The sequence below is a fragment of the Salmo salar genome, chromosome 26, assembly GCF_965601325.2.
Source record: "Salmo salar chromosome 26, fSalSal1, whole genome shotgun sequence".
In the NCBI taxonomy this organism is placed as follows: domain Eukaryota; kingdom Metazoa; phylum Chordata; class Actinopteri; order Salmoniformes; family Salmonidae; genus Salmo; species Salmo salar.
This window is the reverse complement of record NC_138316.1, coordinates 28,055,598-28,073,514: the sequence shown is the minus strand read 5'-3', so window position 1 is coordinate 28,073,514 and position 17,917 is coordinate 28,055,598. Positions and strand designations below refer to the sequence as shown.

General features: G+C 43.2%; 1 protein-coding gene across 1 annotated transcript in view; it reads left to right on the top strand.

The window, feature by feature from the left end:
• Positions 1-17,917, top strand: part of LOC106587565 (transcription initiation factor TFIID subunit 4) — a 95,647-nt gene that overhangs the window by 52,924 nt on the left and 24,806 nt on the right. The window contains exon 13 of the mRNA XM_045708205.2: positions 13,240-13,362. Coding sequence (XP_045564161.1) covers positions 13,240-13,362 — 123 coding nt within the window. The remainder of the gene's footprint in view (positions 1-13,239; positions 13,363-17,917) is intronic.

Genomic DNA, 17,917 nt, shown 5'->3' with positions numbered 1-17,917 from the left:
TGTGGGTTACAGAGATGAGGTAGTCATTCCAAAATCATGTTAAACACTATTATTGTATGCAATATTTACTCCTGAACTTATTTAGGCTTACCATAACGAAGGGGTTGAATACTTATTGACTCAAGACATTTCAGCTTTTCATTTGTAAAAAATTCTAAAGACATAATTACACTTTCACATTATGGGTTATCATGTGTAGTCCAGTGACTAAATAAATCTCAATTTAATACATTTTAATACACAACAGAACGTGGAAAAAGTTAAGGAGTGTGAATACTTTCTGAAGGCACTGTAGACCATGGTAGATCTCTAGCAACATAGAGCTGCTTAGCCCCATTCCAATTCTATGTCCATACTAGTGTACCACTTAGTATGAAAAAATTTATTGGACATGCATTCCAAATGGTATGCTATGGACATTAAAATGGTGATCTTCTCTCCACTCTGCTCTCTGTAAAGAGATCTTACACTACCACCACACCAGTGTGAGGTGAAGTGATGCCTTTCCTTGGCTCTGTTCATTCGTTTAGAACCTTGAGACTAGATCTCAGCCTCCCCATAAGCCCTAGCTGCATATGCAAATGAGGCAGTGTAATAGGTTGTGCTGCGATAGGTTCGCCCCGGGGCGGTGTGATCAAAGTGGATCTCCTCCCCGTTAAGTGGCAGGCCGCTCATCATCTGGATGAGGCCAGATTATCTCCTGAGAAAGAAACGCGGCACGCGCACTTCTCATTTTCATTTTAGAATTTCAGAAGGAGCAGAGAGAGGGGGGTTGGGGGGGTGAAATTGTTACTTTATGTAATGTTCAGTGCGACAGTCAGGGATGACACTACTACAGGGGGAATTTTTTTTCGCCGTTTTTTCATCCCCCCTTCTCTCTTTTTTTTTGCTTAATGGCCATCGTTTCTCAGTCCTGTGCCTCTCTGGTTTTCATCACCTTACTGGCTCAAGGGGACAGAGCTAGCTGTTTGTGTCACCACGGTTACCACAGAGGGAGTCTGTCGGTGGCGGCTCCTTGTTCAGCACATCTGCACAAATTTCATCAGGATAATGAGGCTGAGCTGCTCTTCCAGGTGACTGACAGACGGGTGGACAATCCTGCCACCCCTCTCTCCGAAAATAATTTTCTATGACAGTTATATACTTGTTCCAAGAAATGTGTTTGAAATTGAGTTGGCGCCTGATTTGTTTGTTAAGGCAGGTGTGGTATATTGGGAGGGAACAGTGAGGTGTTGTTGGGGAACTTTATTGAGGCGCTTACAGGTGAAACACACCCAGTCAGAGTGGGATGATAGCATTTGTATGATAGAGACACATACTCTGGTAGTGTGATGTCAGCCTTGGCCCCATGTGGCCTCTATCAGACCTCTCCAGTTTCCACCTCAACCTAATCCATCCCCCTTCCCCCTCAGCCTTCAGTACCGCCCAGGCAGATAGCAAAAGGCATAAGGCCAAACGTGTGTAGCGCCCCTGTTTCCTCCATTCAGAAACATTCGCCCAAAAGGTCAGATGGGCTATTTTAGAAATGCCCCCAGTGAAAATCAATGGCCAAAGCGAGTATTCCTCATTTTTTTATTTTTTGGTCTGGTCTGTGTGCTCTGTCTGAAATCCCACTGAGGCAGGAGGCGAGGCAGTGCCTCATCATCAGGTCCTCTCAGCACTGAGGGGAGGGGGGGGGGTGGACGGACCAGGCCTACATACATCACAGTGTCAGACACACAGACACACTGCGGCCATAGATTCATCATCAGAACTCCGTCTGGAGGCAGGGAGAGGAGAGAGGAAGACTCTCTCTGGTCTAAACTCATCATCCCCAGGACTTCACATCCCACTGGGCACATCACGTCATTTCAATGTGGATAACTTGGTAACATTTGGTTGAGACGTTGATCAATGAGATTACAACCTATATTCACACAGTCAAAAAGACAGCCAAAAGTTAGTTGAATTTCCAATGTGGTATCACTATGGTTTCAACCATCTAAAATCACAACCAAATTCCAATGGAAAAACAATGTCTTATTTTTAGTTGTCACCCAAATGTACAGTATATCACTGCACTTTCAACAATTTAAAAGCACAACTAAGTTTAAAAGGGAATACAATGTCAGATATTTTGTTTTGTATTAATACAACAGATTAATGTGTTATCACTGTGCTTCATCTAATTGCAGAACCGAACAACTTGGGCTGCAGTTGAAATTACATAAAAAATATATGGTGCAAGTGATTAATGCTGTTCGAGATTATTACAGCAATTGTAAAAATCTCCACCAACCTGCAACGACCTATGCATTCTTTTTATGAATACATAAGAAGACATTTTAGTTACAGTAACCTCAAAATGAGGCCATGGATGTGTTACTCATTTTAAGGTTTAATGTTACATTAGCTTGTAAGATATTTCGTTATATTTAGGCTATTTAATGTATTACAACAGTCATTTTGAATTGTGGTTGGTTGACAACGCAAACAACATCAACATTTGAAGGAGATGTGTCTTCTGCTTGGATAGTTCCATCTGAACCACCGTCTTAATCCCATTCTTTCACTTCGATTTTTGGCTGAGTTGGAGATGGGAATTCAACATACTGTATCATTTGTTAACTTGTTAATAGGCTAAAAGTATTGTATTTCAGAAGTGATATTGAAATCTGTTTGCTTGTCAATGCAATCAAATAATAACATTTGAAGGAGATGCATCTTCTGTTGGATAGTTTCTTCTCTGCTGATGTCGTCTGGCTTTAATTCCAGTTTGTCTACAAATGAATAATTGATATGTTGGATTTACATCTCCATCTCAACCAAAAATCTAAGTTAAAGAAAAGGACTAAATCAAATCAAACTTTAAATGCACTTGAAATAAAGTTTGATTTGATTTAGTCCTATTCTTTAACTGATTTGGTCCGTTTATTTTGCTCTGTTAAACCTGCCCTTTGGAATGACTTCCATAGCAACAGTGAATCTGTTTTGTTTTTAAAACATCTGTTTTGTTTTTAAGTGGAGATCTCTCAACAATCATTCTCATGATATCACATTGGTATTAGTCAGTGACCAATATCAAACTTTATCAGGGCTGGGCTCAGTTAAAACCCTGGATGGAGTTAAACCCTGTAGATAGATCAATTCTCTTGTAGGAAGTGCTGCCCAGCCTATAGTTTTTTGTCTGAAAGTGGATATAACGTTGAAGATCTGACGTAGTTTTTAAGGTACAAATTCAACATATTTTATACAATGTTTGTCTATGTTGCAATTTGGTTACCATGATAACATAATCCTGTGGTTGAAATTTTACCATCAAAATAAGAGTTGATTACTTTTTTCAAATTCAATGTATTTTTAGTTTCCACGTAGATTCCACATCACAATACGTTGACAAATAACGTTGAAACAACGTTGATTCAACCAGTTTGTTCTCAGTGGGATGGTTCTGGCTTTTAGCCTATGATTGGTTGGGAGGAGTCGGTCAAATGTCTGTCAGCTGATTGGGATAAATGGTTTCCCTAGAATTTGTTGCCTTTTAGAAGGAGAGGTTTTTATTTTGATGATGGCCCTTATCCTCCTAATTTCATTCTCGATCAAACCAGCTAAAAAATGCGGGTCATTGATGTTTCGGGCCATGGCTTAAGAATCTAATTTGTCGAAAACCATAAATAATTGATGGTAAATGTGTTATTGGAAAAGCCCAATTATATTTTATACGCCACATGCAATGCCAAGGCTGAGTGCAAAGCTTTTTGCTTCAGGTTTCCCACTAAAAGAAACATATAGATAATTGAAATAGTTATAAAATGGGTTACAGACTTATCACAGCTTGATACACCTATGATAAACTTCCTGGCAAAATAGGAATTGAAAGAGGTGAACTTTGGCATCATCAGGTGACATGTTGATGCAGAGGAATATCAGGGGATGGACACAGAAGCCTGTCTTTTGTTCCTTCCTCAAACACACCTGATTTTAAATAATCAACTAATCATGGTCTTCAGTCTGGACATGATTAGCTAAGCAGGTGTGTTACTGCAGGGCTGGAATGAAAGCCTGCACACCCAGCTGCTATCCAAGACTGGAGTTTTACATAAAGATGATCCTCCACAAGAATTGAACATAGCCAGTTTATTTGGTGGCATATCACTATACAGTTTATGTCTTTGATTATAAGGACTGTCTGTGAGACTGTTGTTAAGACAGCTCTTGGTTGCTCTGAATGACACCCCCATATCAGCATCACGAGCAGGGCCGGTTCCAGGCCAGAGGGGGTCTGAGGGGGTGTTGGGGTGGGGGGGTGAGATGTGGGAGCCCCTGTCTTCCCTTCCTCTCTCTTCTCATCCAGCCAGTCGGATCTGTGTCCTTGCAGCGTTGCTCCACTTTACCTCAGAGTGATTTCAGACCCGTGTGAAACTGAGAGCTGTCCAATGGGAATCTCTCAGCTTTTTGTTAGAATAATTTTCCTCAAATATTTTTCCTCCTCAGGCGTTCAGAGGGAGTTTTTTCTTGCCTCGTTTGCACACCAGGATTGATCATGAAATGTCTTGAACCACGCAGCAATGAATTCTGCTCTCGCTCAACTCTCAACCTTGTATGGCACCAATTAAAAGCAAGAGGCGTTATATGTACAGTCTGTCCTAGCCAGATGCATAAACATCTACATACATCCACAGAGTGTATTACTGGATTGACTTGGAGTCAGTAGCATCAACATGACATAGAAACACTGGTCAACATTTTTACATTTTTCTCTTCCCACCTCCATCAAGTGATATTGTAGATTTATTTTAATTATAACCTCTGGATGTAACCAATGTACTCCAAGACATCATTGGCTCTAAGACACATGTTCATGATTTCCCCAGCATCCCCCACAGATGACCAGGTCACATTTAGCCTGTAAAGGCGCTTGTGCAACAGGCCCCGTCTTGCAGCGCTATTTCTCCTCTATTGTCAGAGGTGTCAGAGGACAAGGCTACAGTGCCATGCATTTATTAGTGCTTTTGTGTCTGTTGTATCTGTGGTTCACGGCCTCGCATCGCTTGGCCCCACAGAACCCGTCATCGTACCCAGTGTAGAGCGCCCGCTGTTAGGCATGCTCAGGGCTAAAGCCTGTCAGAATAATCACTATGATTATGAAGCCAGTTTGGGCTAGTTAACAGAGCGCTGACATTTGGTGATATACTGTAAGGACCAAAACATGGCAGTAAATCTCTCCGTTTCGTTTAACTTTTACGTTTGGCTTTTAAAATATGCTCTTTGAGAGTCTCTGTACATGGAAGATTGTGTTCTACTACAGGAAAAACATTGAGGTTAAGTACCTCTAACCTCTTAGTGGTTATTACAAATGTGTATGTAGATACATGCAAATATCAGATATCCACACGTCTTCTCAAATATGTTTCATCAGTGTTGTTTGAAAGATCAAAGCGGGGCTATTTAATTGTTAATTTAATTATTTCAGAATGAAGATCTGTTTTGATTAACTCCTCAATATGCACAGCCTAGTAAATAGTCCACACTAGCACTATTTTTTGTTTTATTTGTTGCTTTGTTGTCTGGAGTTTCAACTTCTCTCATTTTTTTTTCCTTTCTTTTTTTCCTCAAGACATATTATAAAGAAAAAAATCACCAGGCTTTTAAAAATACCTTTGGTGTTCCTGTGTGTTTTCGAATATTACAAAGTCCTGTAATGAGAAGGATAACAACAAAAAAAGGAGATTTGCCTCAGAGGGAGATTGCGGCTCGTCTTCTCTTGCAAAAGAAGCCTGTAGGACCACTTTTTCTTTGTGCGCTGTAGCACTCCTTGGGACTCCAGCGACAGGGGAATTGGGTACGCTGAGCTACGCTCGTGGCGGGGTGCCAGCCAGCCTCCCTCTGTTCCCGGGTAACGGAGAGGAGAGGAGGCAGGATTGAGGACACGTTTCAATTAGGGAACAAACACCACACACACAGAGGAGAGAAGAGGAGCTAAATCCTGACCAGCCAGACTACCTCATATTCTCTTAACCTCTTTCCTTTCTAAACTGTACCTGTACTGGAGAACAATAGCTCAACCAGCCTGCTCCCTTTTTATTTGAGAAATGTAATTTGTACAGAAATTCACAGGGGAAGGAAGAGGAGGGTAGTGTAAAAGAGAGGGGTCTTTCTTTGTGAGGTGATTCTCTAAGTGTGCCAGCTCTGCCCGCATGTTTCCATTAGATTGTCATGTTGGCTAATTAGAGAGAGGCAGCATGATTCACCTTGGTAATTAGCAGGACTTGCACACCACGTGCCTGGAGGCTAGTGTGAAAGAGGAGCCCAGCCTCAGTGCCCTGCAGTCTCCTCTCCCCTCCGCTGCATGCCTGCCTTCTCTCTATCCCTGATTCCCTGTGAAGATTCTCTCTCTTCTCATCTACCTTCCACTTTTTTGATTTAGAAATGAATAAATCATTGCGATCGTCCTCGTCCTCTTGAATATCTGAGTTCACATCTTTTCCAAGATGCAAATTATACGTGATCAATAGAAAGGTGATGAGCACCGAATCTAACTCTTTAAAAAGAGAGGGGAAAGAAAGAGGGAGAGAGAAGACTGCTAGCCCAAGCACGGTCACATGTAAAGGGAGACAATGTGAAAGAAGAATATTTCAAGTTGGACATTTTCCCTTAGATAAGCATTATTTTTAATGATCATCGCTTTCCTGGCGCTTCCTTATAATGCTGCTGCTTGAATATGCTTATCGGTGATCTCTGGGTTCCTCTGTTTAAAAAGTTATTCTTGAAAAAATATTCTACAAATGTTATTCTAAGGAATGAAAATACTATCTCTGTGGATGGGTTTTGGAGTGTGTTTTATACACAACCAATTTTATATACACAGTCTTTATACACGGTTTAATTTCTGCAAATAAGTTGCAAATAAATACGAACCGTAGGGTCATGATAGTGGCCCTCACATAATGACCTTAGCTCCGGGGAGGGCTCATGGCGCTGAATAATTGGTTGTTGGCTCTGGAAATAGTTCTGACGTATCCATCCAGCTCAGGAGAAAATAGAACATGCTGAGACTATAACTAGGGTTCATTTCCAACGGTAACGTATATGTATAATGTATATGACAGCAAACAGATGCTTTCTTCATCTCTCTATCTTATGGTGAAGAAAAACACTTGACTGAAATTCCTCAATGTGGTATTAATCACTGTACATTCATGTATTCATCGAGATAAGCATGTCTATGTATAATCATTCCTTAATGCAGTGACTCATACCTACCTACAGTATGTGTGTTTACTCAGAATAAATACATATTATGGTGCATAAAACAATTGTAAAAACAAAAATTGAAAGACGCTGTCCTACAATTTTCTTTCCTGTATCTATTTGGGATCATTTGTATCCAAATCCAGTACAGTTAAAGGGGCAATCTGAGATTGCTACATCCATTTTTGGACTTTTAAATAGATTATATACGGTGCCTTCAGAAATGATTCATACCCCTTGACTTATTCCACATTTTGTTGTGTTACAGCCTGAATTCAAAATGGAATACCTATTTTTTTTCTCTCTCACCCATCTACACACAATACCCTATAATGACAAAGTGAAAACATATTTCTCAGAAATATCTAATTGACGTAAGTATTCACACCCCTGAGCCAATACTTTGTAGAAGCGCCTTCGGCGGCAAATACAGTCTTGGGTATGTCTATCAGCTTTTCACATCTGGATTTGGGGATTTTCTCCCATTCTTCCTTTAAGATTTTCTGTATGCTTGGGGTCATTGTCCTGTTGGAATGTAAATCTTCACCCCAGTCTAAGGTTGTTTGCACTCTGAAGCAGGTTCTCATCAAGGATTTACCTGTATTTGACTCCATTCATTGTTCCCTCTATCCTTACCAGTCTCCCAGTCCCTGCCGCTGAAAAGCATCCCCATTATTTCACCTTTTATTTAACCAGGTAGGCTAGTTGAGAACAAGTTCTCATTTGCAGCTGCGACCTGGCCAAGATATAGCAAAGCAGTGCGACACAAACAATAACACGAGGGTTTTTCTTAATTTTTTGTTATTTTCTACATTGTATAATAATAATGAAGACATCAAAACTTTGACATAACACATATGGAATCATGTACTAACCAAAAAAGTGTTAAACAAATCAAAATATATTTATATTTTTCAAAGTAGCCACCCTTTTCATTCTCTCAACCAGCTTCAACAGGAATGCTTTTCCAACAGTCTTGAAGGAGTTCCCACATATGCTGAGCACTTGTTGGCTGTTTTTCCTTCACTCTGCGGTCCAACTCATCCCAAACCATTTCAATTGGGTGAGTTTGAGTGATTGTGGAGGCCGGGTCATCTGATGCAGCACTCCATCACTCTCCTTCTTGGTCAAATAGCCATTACACAGCCTGGAGGTGTGTTGGGTCATTGTCCTGTTGAAAAACAAATGATAGTCCCACTAAGCGCAAATCAGATGGGATGGCATATCGCTGCAGAAAGCTGTGGTAGCCATGCTGGTTAAGTGTGCCTTGAATTCTAAATAAATCACAGGCAGTGTCACCAGCAAAGCACCCCCACGCCATCACACCTCCTCCTCCATACTTCACGGTGGGAAGCACACATGCAGAGATCATCCGTTCACCCACTCTGCGTCTCACAAAGACACGCCGGTTGGAACCAAAAATCGCACATTTCTACTCATCAGACCAAAGGACACATTTTCACCAGTCTGAAGTCCAATGCTCGTGTTTCTTGGTGTCCTTTAGTAGTGTTTTCTTTACAGAAATTTGACCATGAAGGCCTGATTCACGCAGTCTCCTCTGATGTTGAGATGTGTCTGTTATTTGAACTCTGTGAAGCATTTATTTGGGCTGCAATTTCTGAGGCTGGTAACTATAATGAACTTATCCTCTGCACTGACCTTCATGTCTTAAAGTAATGATGCACTGTCATTTCTCTTTGCTTTTTTGAGCTGTTCTTGCCATAATATGGACTTGGTCTTTTACCAAATAGGGCTAGTGGTTGGGTGCCTGTTTTGTTATTGTTTGAACTGCAGATTACCCCTTTAAATCAACCTGTATACCACAGCTGTACTTTAGCTCTACCAAACACAGCCCCCACATCAGTAGGTCAAGGCTGAAACATGGGGAGACATAGCAGATTGGCCCAGTCATATTGGATGTCGACTGAATTGAGATGAGGTTGGAGATCTGATTGGCGATTTAGCTTAGACTCCCCTTGCTTAACTACCAGGCATTTTAAATGAGAAAAGGCCTTACAGCTCACAGATGTTCATAGAACGGAGAGACAGACAGCCTCATAGAGTTACAAAAAAAAAAAGTCTGCTGTGCGGGTGTCAAGTAATGAAATCAAATGCATGGATTTAGGTAGCTGCATAAGTAGGAAGTTAATGCACGTACCCATGCAAGCACACACACACCAGTGTGCACACACACCCTCACTATACAGTATATAGCTTATTATATGGGTTGTTGTGGCCCTTAGAGTTCCCCTGCTGTGCCCCCTCGGCCCTCAGACCAGGTTTGGACTGGGGGTAGAGATCTGCAGAGGCCCCCTGCCCTGCCTTTATCCTGGGACCTTTTAGAGGGCAGAGAGCCCCCTGCTCCTCTCCTCCACAGCCCCACAGCCGTCTGTGACGTCAGCCCTGCCTGCCTGCCTGCCTCCTCTCTGCTCTGCGTTCTGCTCCACCAAGGACATCTGTCTGTAAGCGTCTGGGGGGCTGCGAGGCGAGCAGCTAGTCCCCCAGGCCAGGGGGTGAAGCCTTTGTTACCAAGCGAACTGCACAGATAGAAAACGTCAGGTTGGACATCGTGGCTTATGGAACTGACTCCTCTGTGTATGTGGGGTTTATCTGATTGCTGTCTGTCTGAAGAACGATCTCTCTCTAGCTGTCTGCCTTTCCTTGTTTCAGACATTTTTGCATCATGTAGAGAACATGGACATCGTGTTCTTTCCTTGTGAGGAGACAAAGAACTGTGCATGGGTTTTTATGTGGGTTTGACACTTGGAGGGCTGAATTTTATTTGAAGCATTTAGGGCATAGCCCTGACTGAGTTTGTTACTACTGTAAATAATTCAGAAAAAGGAACAACCATGTAAATAAGCATGGGAAAACCTCAGCCAACAAATGGGACAGAATAGGCCTATAAAAGACAAACAAATCCACTCTTCTGATATTGACTGTTTCTTCACTTCACTCAATCCATCTACTGAATACTTTTTCCAGTTATGTTGTTATGATGTTAAAGGTGTTAACATTGCTGTTTGTGTATTGAAACCAGACCTCTAGCTATAGGAAGTGTAGCCTGATTATTGGGCAAACACATTGATTGGAGATTCTATCGGGGGATTTTTGCATCACATCTAAGCAATGTTCTACTTCTCCTGACCTTTGTAAATAATTTGAGTTTACAAGACTCCTTCCCTGTTTCCAAAGGGCATGTGGGCAGACTGCAGGAACTGGTTTTTAAGAGACTTAGGGAGAACCAAATACTTAAGCGCAGACATTGATCGAACCTGGCAAATATATGTTTGTTGGTTATTGGTTATTTTATTCTATTGTTTTGAGCTGCAGACTCCAGTATTTCAGTGACCTTGGTGGTAATCTAGTTGAGGCTTCTCATCCATAGGTTAGACTAGTCAATAATATACCGTACACAGGCCCAGCCCAGGGGTGCGTCCAAAAGGGCAACCTAGGCATATAAACTGCACTACGTTTGACCTGGTTAAATGGAGGGCATTATACAGGGAAAACGTAGTGCACTATATAGGGAATATGGTGCCAGTAAGGTCAAATCCATCTATACTTTAGTTTTGACCTGGACTCATAGTGCTCTGATCAAAAGTAGTGCACTGCGCTGTATAGGAAATAGTTTGTCATTTCAGATGCAGCCCACGTTTGCAGTCATCTAATGTAGAGTTATAGAAGCACTATGGCAGCAGGCCTCAGATCAGATTGGAATCAGTTTCTTCTCCCAGCATCATTATGGCCTCAGTCTCCAGTGAGGGGAAATGCAGACTGGAGGAGGGAGGGTTGGGGTTGAGGGAGGGTTGCAGATGGTGAAATGAGGTCTGCATTTATCATACAGTCATAAATCTGAATGGCAGAACAGGCAGAGTAGAACGCTGCAGGCTGTGTGAGCCCATGCCTGGTGCCAACTGCCAGGCAGGGTAGAGATGCATCCCAGCATCATGGTGCTATCAATGAGATAGCAGGATCCAGACCCCTAACACACACACACACACACACACACACACACACACACACACACACACACACACACACACACACACACACACACACACACACACACAGACACATAGACACACAGACCCCAGCAGACCCAGTCCCTCTCTCTCTCCATGTAGGCAGCAGAATCCTTTGAGGTCAAGCCTTCAGAGCTTTCTGTATGTGACCAAGCTTAACAGGGTTAACATTGATTCCAGAGTTCCATCTGATATCTGTACCCTAACTGTGTAATGGAAATCTCTAGTCATAATAGCTAGCTAGTTTATCCTTGCCACTGGATTTCCTCATTTGCATAGTTCTGCCTTAATTCACACCCAACACTCCCTGGAATCACTTCCTGAACCTGTCACCTGGTTACTTGTTTATGGGTGTTTGGGAGCTGTGGTGGAACTGCTCCTCTCCTCAGGACCCCGTGTTGCTTACAGCACACAGCCCTGTAAAACGGCTACAATACTTTAATGTGATGGAAAATGCACAGTAGCAGCAGTAAAGTTTGGGTGGATTTCTGTCTGGTTATTATTGCAGTTTTTCCTGTCTCCTCGTTTCTCCTAGTTTATGTTGTCAGTGTGCTTTGAATTTTTCAACGGTTTTGCCTTGCTAAATGTGAAGTGGCAACACCCTAAAGGGCATGCTTTGCCTGGGGCTTTTCAAAATCAGAGACAACTGCATGCACATTTTGGATCAGGTTTTTGTAAACCAATGCAACCTTTTATAGAGCACCATCTGAAAGCAACATTTCCCCTGATCAGACAACATGCACATACACACGTGCACACGCACAGTTTAAATACTTAAATTGAATCAACAAATCACATTACATCAAGAAGGATTCGAACATTTCGAAGGTATTGCATACAAGGATACAAAAACACCTTCTCCATATAGCTTGGCTGCCCATAACAGCTGAAACAGAGCACCATCTGAAAGCAACATGACATTTCCCCTGATCAGACAACACGCATGCATGTACACACACACACACACACACACACACACACACACACACACACACACACACACACACACACACACACACACACACACACACACACACACACATACATACACACGATCTTAGATAACGTAAAAGAACATGAAAGACATGAAAGAACACATTAATTGTCTCTGTTCACTTCGACCCAGGCCTCTCCCCCACTGGTCAGGCAGGCGTTTCTCCCCTCCGTGCTGTGGCTGTGACTGGAGTTGATAGGATAGGCACGTGGGTGTGGGGGAGAGGAGCTGACGCCCTCTGTGCTGCCATGACCCCAGGCTCTCACACGTCCGCCCTGCCCCAGCCCCATGCAGCAGAAAGGCCAGCTCCCAGCAACGCTCTCCTCTCTCCCCTCAGCCCTTCTCCCTCTCAGCCCCCAGGTCAGACATGACATTACCTCAGGCAGCGCCTCACCACTGCTTCCCCTTTACACATCACAAACTGAAAAATCACAATGAGGCATGTGACCATGCAGCACCACTCAGACTCACAGATATGAACGCTACTAATCCCTGACAACATGCTGCCATTTTGTCTCTCTCTGGGTTTGGGGAGAGAGGGAGAGAGATGGGCAATTTACTGGAGGGATGGACATTAAAATGTAATTTCTCAGCTAAAGACCTGTTCTGTGCGCACAGACATGCCTCTGCTACTGATGATGTCCATTGTGTTCATCCATTTATGATATGTAGCACCTTAGTCTGCTTTGGCAGATGGGGCAGAAATACATTTTCCCTAACAAATGATTTTGATCATGCCTTTACTACCAGCTGAGAGTTGGTCAAATAGTTACAGTTGGTTATGATAGAGGGTAGATGTACAATAGATCACTAGATCTAAACAACAAGTACAGTACGATAACTACTAACTAGGTTTTCTTCGCACATTCCCACGCCTCACCAATGTCTCTGAATCGTTACCCCCATGTAATCTGTTGACCCATGTAACTGAAGGTCATGCTGAGCTAGTAATGCTAAGCTAGCGTGTGCCTGTTGCTTTGTCTCCCTCAGATGCAGCAACAGGAGATGGCCTTGGTGAGGCAACGAGACGCAAACCTGACCGCGCTAGCTGCCATCGGACCTCGGAAGAAACGCAAGATGGACGCGCCAGGGGCCACGCCGTCAGGGACCGAGGTAAGACCGGAGCCGCCCTATAAAGTCTCCAACTGCTAGTTAGCTTCTGTTGTTTTCTTTAACCTGCTGTAGCAGGACAAAATATATACCTACACAATCACGTCTGAAACAAAACTAACAAAAATAACAAACATTGTTCGATTTCCCTCTCAATTTCTTTTTATACGCCCAGTCGCCCTAAAAACAAGTTTTAGGACCACACTGTTGAGATGCATGTCAATTGTAATTACTCACCAACCCCAATAGGAGTACTAAGGTGTACCTATTAGATGCCCAGAATGGTATGTTCACACACAACAGGTTTGCGCGCCCCATGGACTGTTTCGCTTCTGTTTCTACTGAACATTGATGAATTGCATGGCCACATGCTCTGCAGTATTGGTATTCATTAGTCAAGAACCAGATGTTGGAGGGAATGAATGTGAGGTACTAAAACCCTCCTTTATCCCTGTACTCTGATTGGCTCTGTGTTGTTGTCCTCATATTATTTAGGAAGAGTTCTATGGTGGGCCTGGTACACAGTGTGCAGGCCGTCCTCTCAACCACTACGTTGTCCTCATGCTTATTCATCTATAAAGTGGATGAAGATGAGTCCTTCTGAAGTCTCCCTTTAGATTAGAGACATGAGCCAATACCATGGTGCGAGGCAGAGAAATACAATCCCTAGAATGGGATCCCCATTCAAGTCAATGTTCTAGGGATTCTATTTCTATGAAGAGAGGTTTGGGAGCAGTTATGGTGGTTTGTTAGTTTGTTTATCAATTATTCAAGGATGGAGTTGTTGTTTTTGGGGTATTATTGTTGTATTCTTAATACCAGACCTCCTTAACAGAAATAACCTGTTATACATTATCCCGGTTTGGGGCATGTATTTAATTCACCACATTGGAGACCTCAGTAAGCTAATACAGGGAAGATGATGGGAATATATCTGTGGTACATGAACCAACATCCATATCGACTGGACCAGAGCATGTTGACTTATTCCCTTCTGACTAACTGTCTGTTGTTAATTAAGATGAATGATGTTATTATAAAATAATAGTCTCCTTTTGAAAAGAGTTAAAGAACAGCCCGATTATCACGTCTCTCCAATACGGGGTTATACATTGTCATAAACACAGTTATTCTGTAACCAGAAATATTTTACATTCTCAGAGAAAGAAATGTTGAACTATTCAAACTCCCCACGATATTCTCTGATTACTGCTGTGATTCTGTGAATATGATGAATAAAACATTTAAAAATCTTCTGAATTTCTGAATGTCAATTGGTAATTTTAATAACCTGCTTATTGGGTTGTATCTTCACATCATTCGCTTAGTTGCAATCTGCTGCAGAAAGAGCACAGTAATGCACCCAGTATAAAAAGGCAGAAATAACTAAATAAAAGCATTACTTCTGGTCCTTGAGTGCAGTGCCAACCTCTTTCACTATGTTTTACCCTGATCGGTTAGCGAGCCCTCAACCCTCTGCTTTCTGCGGAAAATAAAAAACTCTACAACAATCCGGTTTATATATCTAACATAAACAGTCACACAACATAAACATGAATATCCAGAGCTGTTTCTAATGTCCTGTCCCCGTTTAATTAGGGGGCTATAATTAAGTGAAGTCATACCCCCCTCCCTCACCCCCTCTACCCCTCTTCTGAGCGATTGCGAGAGGCGGAGGAGAAAGAGGGAGAAATCTTAACTTATTTTCACTTCATTTTCACCTCCTCACATTTCTTCATTTCACATGGGCTGGAAGGGCCGGCGGCGTTCTCTTTCCCTTCTCCAGAGCAAAGTGAATGTGACTTTTCTAAGGGGGTCACAGGATGCCTGCAGGCCCTGTGGGTGTTACTGGACTGTTGCCTGCTCTCAGCTTCACTGAGGGGCTTGTCATAGATTTCATCTCCACAGAAATGAGCCGGGGGCCCTGGCCAGGAGCAGGCAGCAGAGGCAGGCAGCATTATGAAGGAGTAGGGCCCACGCTGCCTGCCTGGCTGGCTGATTACTTCCCTCTGACATCGCATCCTGAGCTTTCCGCATTAATCCCAGACAAAGGCAGTCCTTCAGTGCTGCGCCAGAGCTCAAATTAGGAGAGGGAGGATAATGACCTTCTTGAGATCCTGTTCTCTGTTGCTCCGTTCTGTTATAGTAGAGAGAGTTCCTGTTGAAACTAACAATCCCCTCGTCTCTACCCCCTTCCGACCAACCTTCCGCCGTGTTCCGTCCGTGACAGAATTCAGGTGACACAATTTCGGTACATGTTTTTTTTTCTACCTCCATTTGATGGTGGCTTGGCCAGAGCTGCTGTGCTGGAGCCTGGTTGCCACGACTAGACTGCCAAAAGGTCTGAAACTGATAGTCAAGACTGGAGTGTCTGTCTCCAGCCTGATCTGGTCTGCAGGAGGGAACAAAGGGGGGCTTACAGGGCTCCGCAGGGCGGATTAGTTACAGGAAGCCAATGGCAGGGCCTGTTCACAGGGGCAGAGAGACGAGGGCCTGCTGTGGCCCTGACTGTGGGTCATAGCACAGACACCGGTAGCACTAACCCCCCCTACTACCCCCAACAACCCCTGGCTGAGAAGGATGGCCTTTTGAAGTGCTCTACTAAGCCAATTGGAGGGCTAGAGAATGATGAAGGAGGACTAGAGGAAGGAGGATGTGGAATGAAGAAGGAGAAGGACTGGTGAATAGAGGCTCTTTACCTTTACACCTCCTCAAACATCAGCCTACAGTATCAGCCCTGACATGGCTAGCCTCCAGTAACTATGGGACATTTACAGCTAATGGGTTAGCCATGCATCCCAGCCTGGCAGACTGAGCAGGGTCACTGTCCAGTCACCCAGACAAACACTGGATTATTCCCATTTTCATTACATTATTCCACTGTCACCATCACTTTGTTACTATGCTACTATGTTACATCACTAGTCTCACCATCACTATGTTATGGAGTCTCCTTCCTTTCACAAACAGAATCGTTTCAGAGCAGTAGTAATTCATCGCTAGTTGTTTGGGCGTGAACTGCCCATGTTGTGGTTTTATCCCTTTAAAAAGAAGACTACAACGTTTAGTATTGTTGGGGAGAGTGTCAATGTAGGATGACATTTCAGAACTGTAATATTGGCCGATATCAGGACACGCTTTAGCTTTTAAAAGTAAAGATCTCAGTGCCTCTACTATGATGGAACATATTGTAGTGTAAAACATGCTCAGAGCTCTGAAACATCCTTGACATGTTTACGAGCACACAGTTATCATCATCTATGACAGTTGGGCCATTTATCACATCAAAGGAACAGCCTTGTTTGTTGACATACAACAACAATGGCAGCTAAATTGCCTGGACTTGTACAGTACTGTATAACCACACTGTCATCCTCCTATCTGTCTCTCCCAGGCAGTGCTGGGTGGAAAAGGTAAGGCAAGAAGAGATTTAATAGCAAGCAGTCTATTTTTCCATTTGAATTCATTTCACCTTCTTACTTTCAGGGTGTTGATCAGAAAAATGGAGTGAGGCAATGGAGCAAGAGGCAAAGAGAGAGAGAGGGGAAAAGCACAAGGAAAACTGATGCCCTTTCCTACAGCTAAATTAACAGGAATCACGTGGAAAACAATCTGAGCCTCCAATGAAAAGGGAACCATTAAAATTAGCCCCGAGCTATGGACTGCACCCAATATCACTAAAGCTGCACTCACTACAGATGTGGAGGCTGGCTTACAGGCAAACTATGCTCTGTTCTATAGCTACAATTAAAATCAACCTCTCTGCCAAAAAATAGGAGAGGAGAAGAGGGGGAGAAAGGCAGACATGGAACATCAAAGACAGATTGAAATGTGTAGTCAGTAATAAGACTGGTCTCCAAGCCCTCGGGTTCTCCACGGTCCCCTTGTTAATGAGAAATTTTGACCTCTGGTTTGTAAGTTAAACTTGTAATCTCGGTTAATGAAGTAAATCAATCCCAACTTGGAGTGTGCAGTTTCTCCCCTCCATCCTCCCCCCTTCCTTCTACCCTCCCCCTTACTCCCCCCCTTACTCTCTTCCCTTCTTCTCCTCCTCTTCCTTCTTCTTCCCTCCCAACGCGCTGCCTGGGAGTAAATGGCCAGGTCTTCAGCCAGACAAACAGGAAAGAGAGTCAGAGAGGAGAAAATCGTTCTGGGGGGAGGAGGGGACTGGGACTGGGCAGGCAGGCTGGCTGTTTGGTTAAGGCATGCAGGCCAGCTGCTTGGTTAGAGAGAGGGGACATCCACCACTCCCTCCCTCCTCCTCTCCTCCTCTCCTTTCCCCTGCCCATTCCATCCGTCCAGTGGGATTTCACTGAGAGCACAGTGGAAGAGGCTAAAGGCGCGCTCCTCTATTAACCGTCCTTAAAATGTTGCTCAGGGGAGTAACTACTGTATTGCATCGGAGTGTTTTTCCCTTTGCTGTTACCATATGTATAATTTTAATGATATTTGATTGGTGCAGTCAATGTATTCATTGGCCTTGACCTCCTATTGGCTGTCATTTGAATCCCTCAACAGAAAGGAATGCAGCATGAGTAACATATGGAATTTTGAAGAG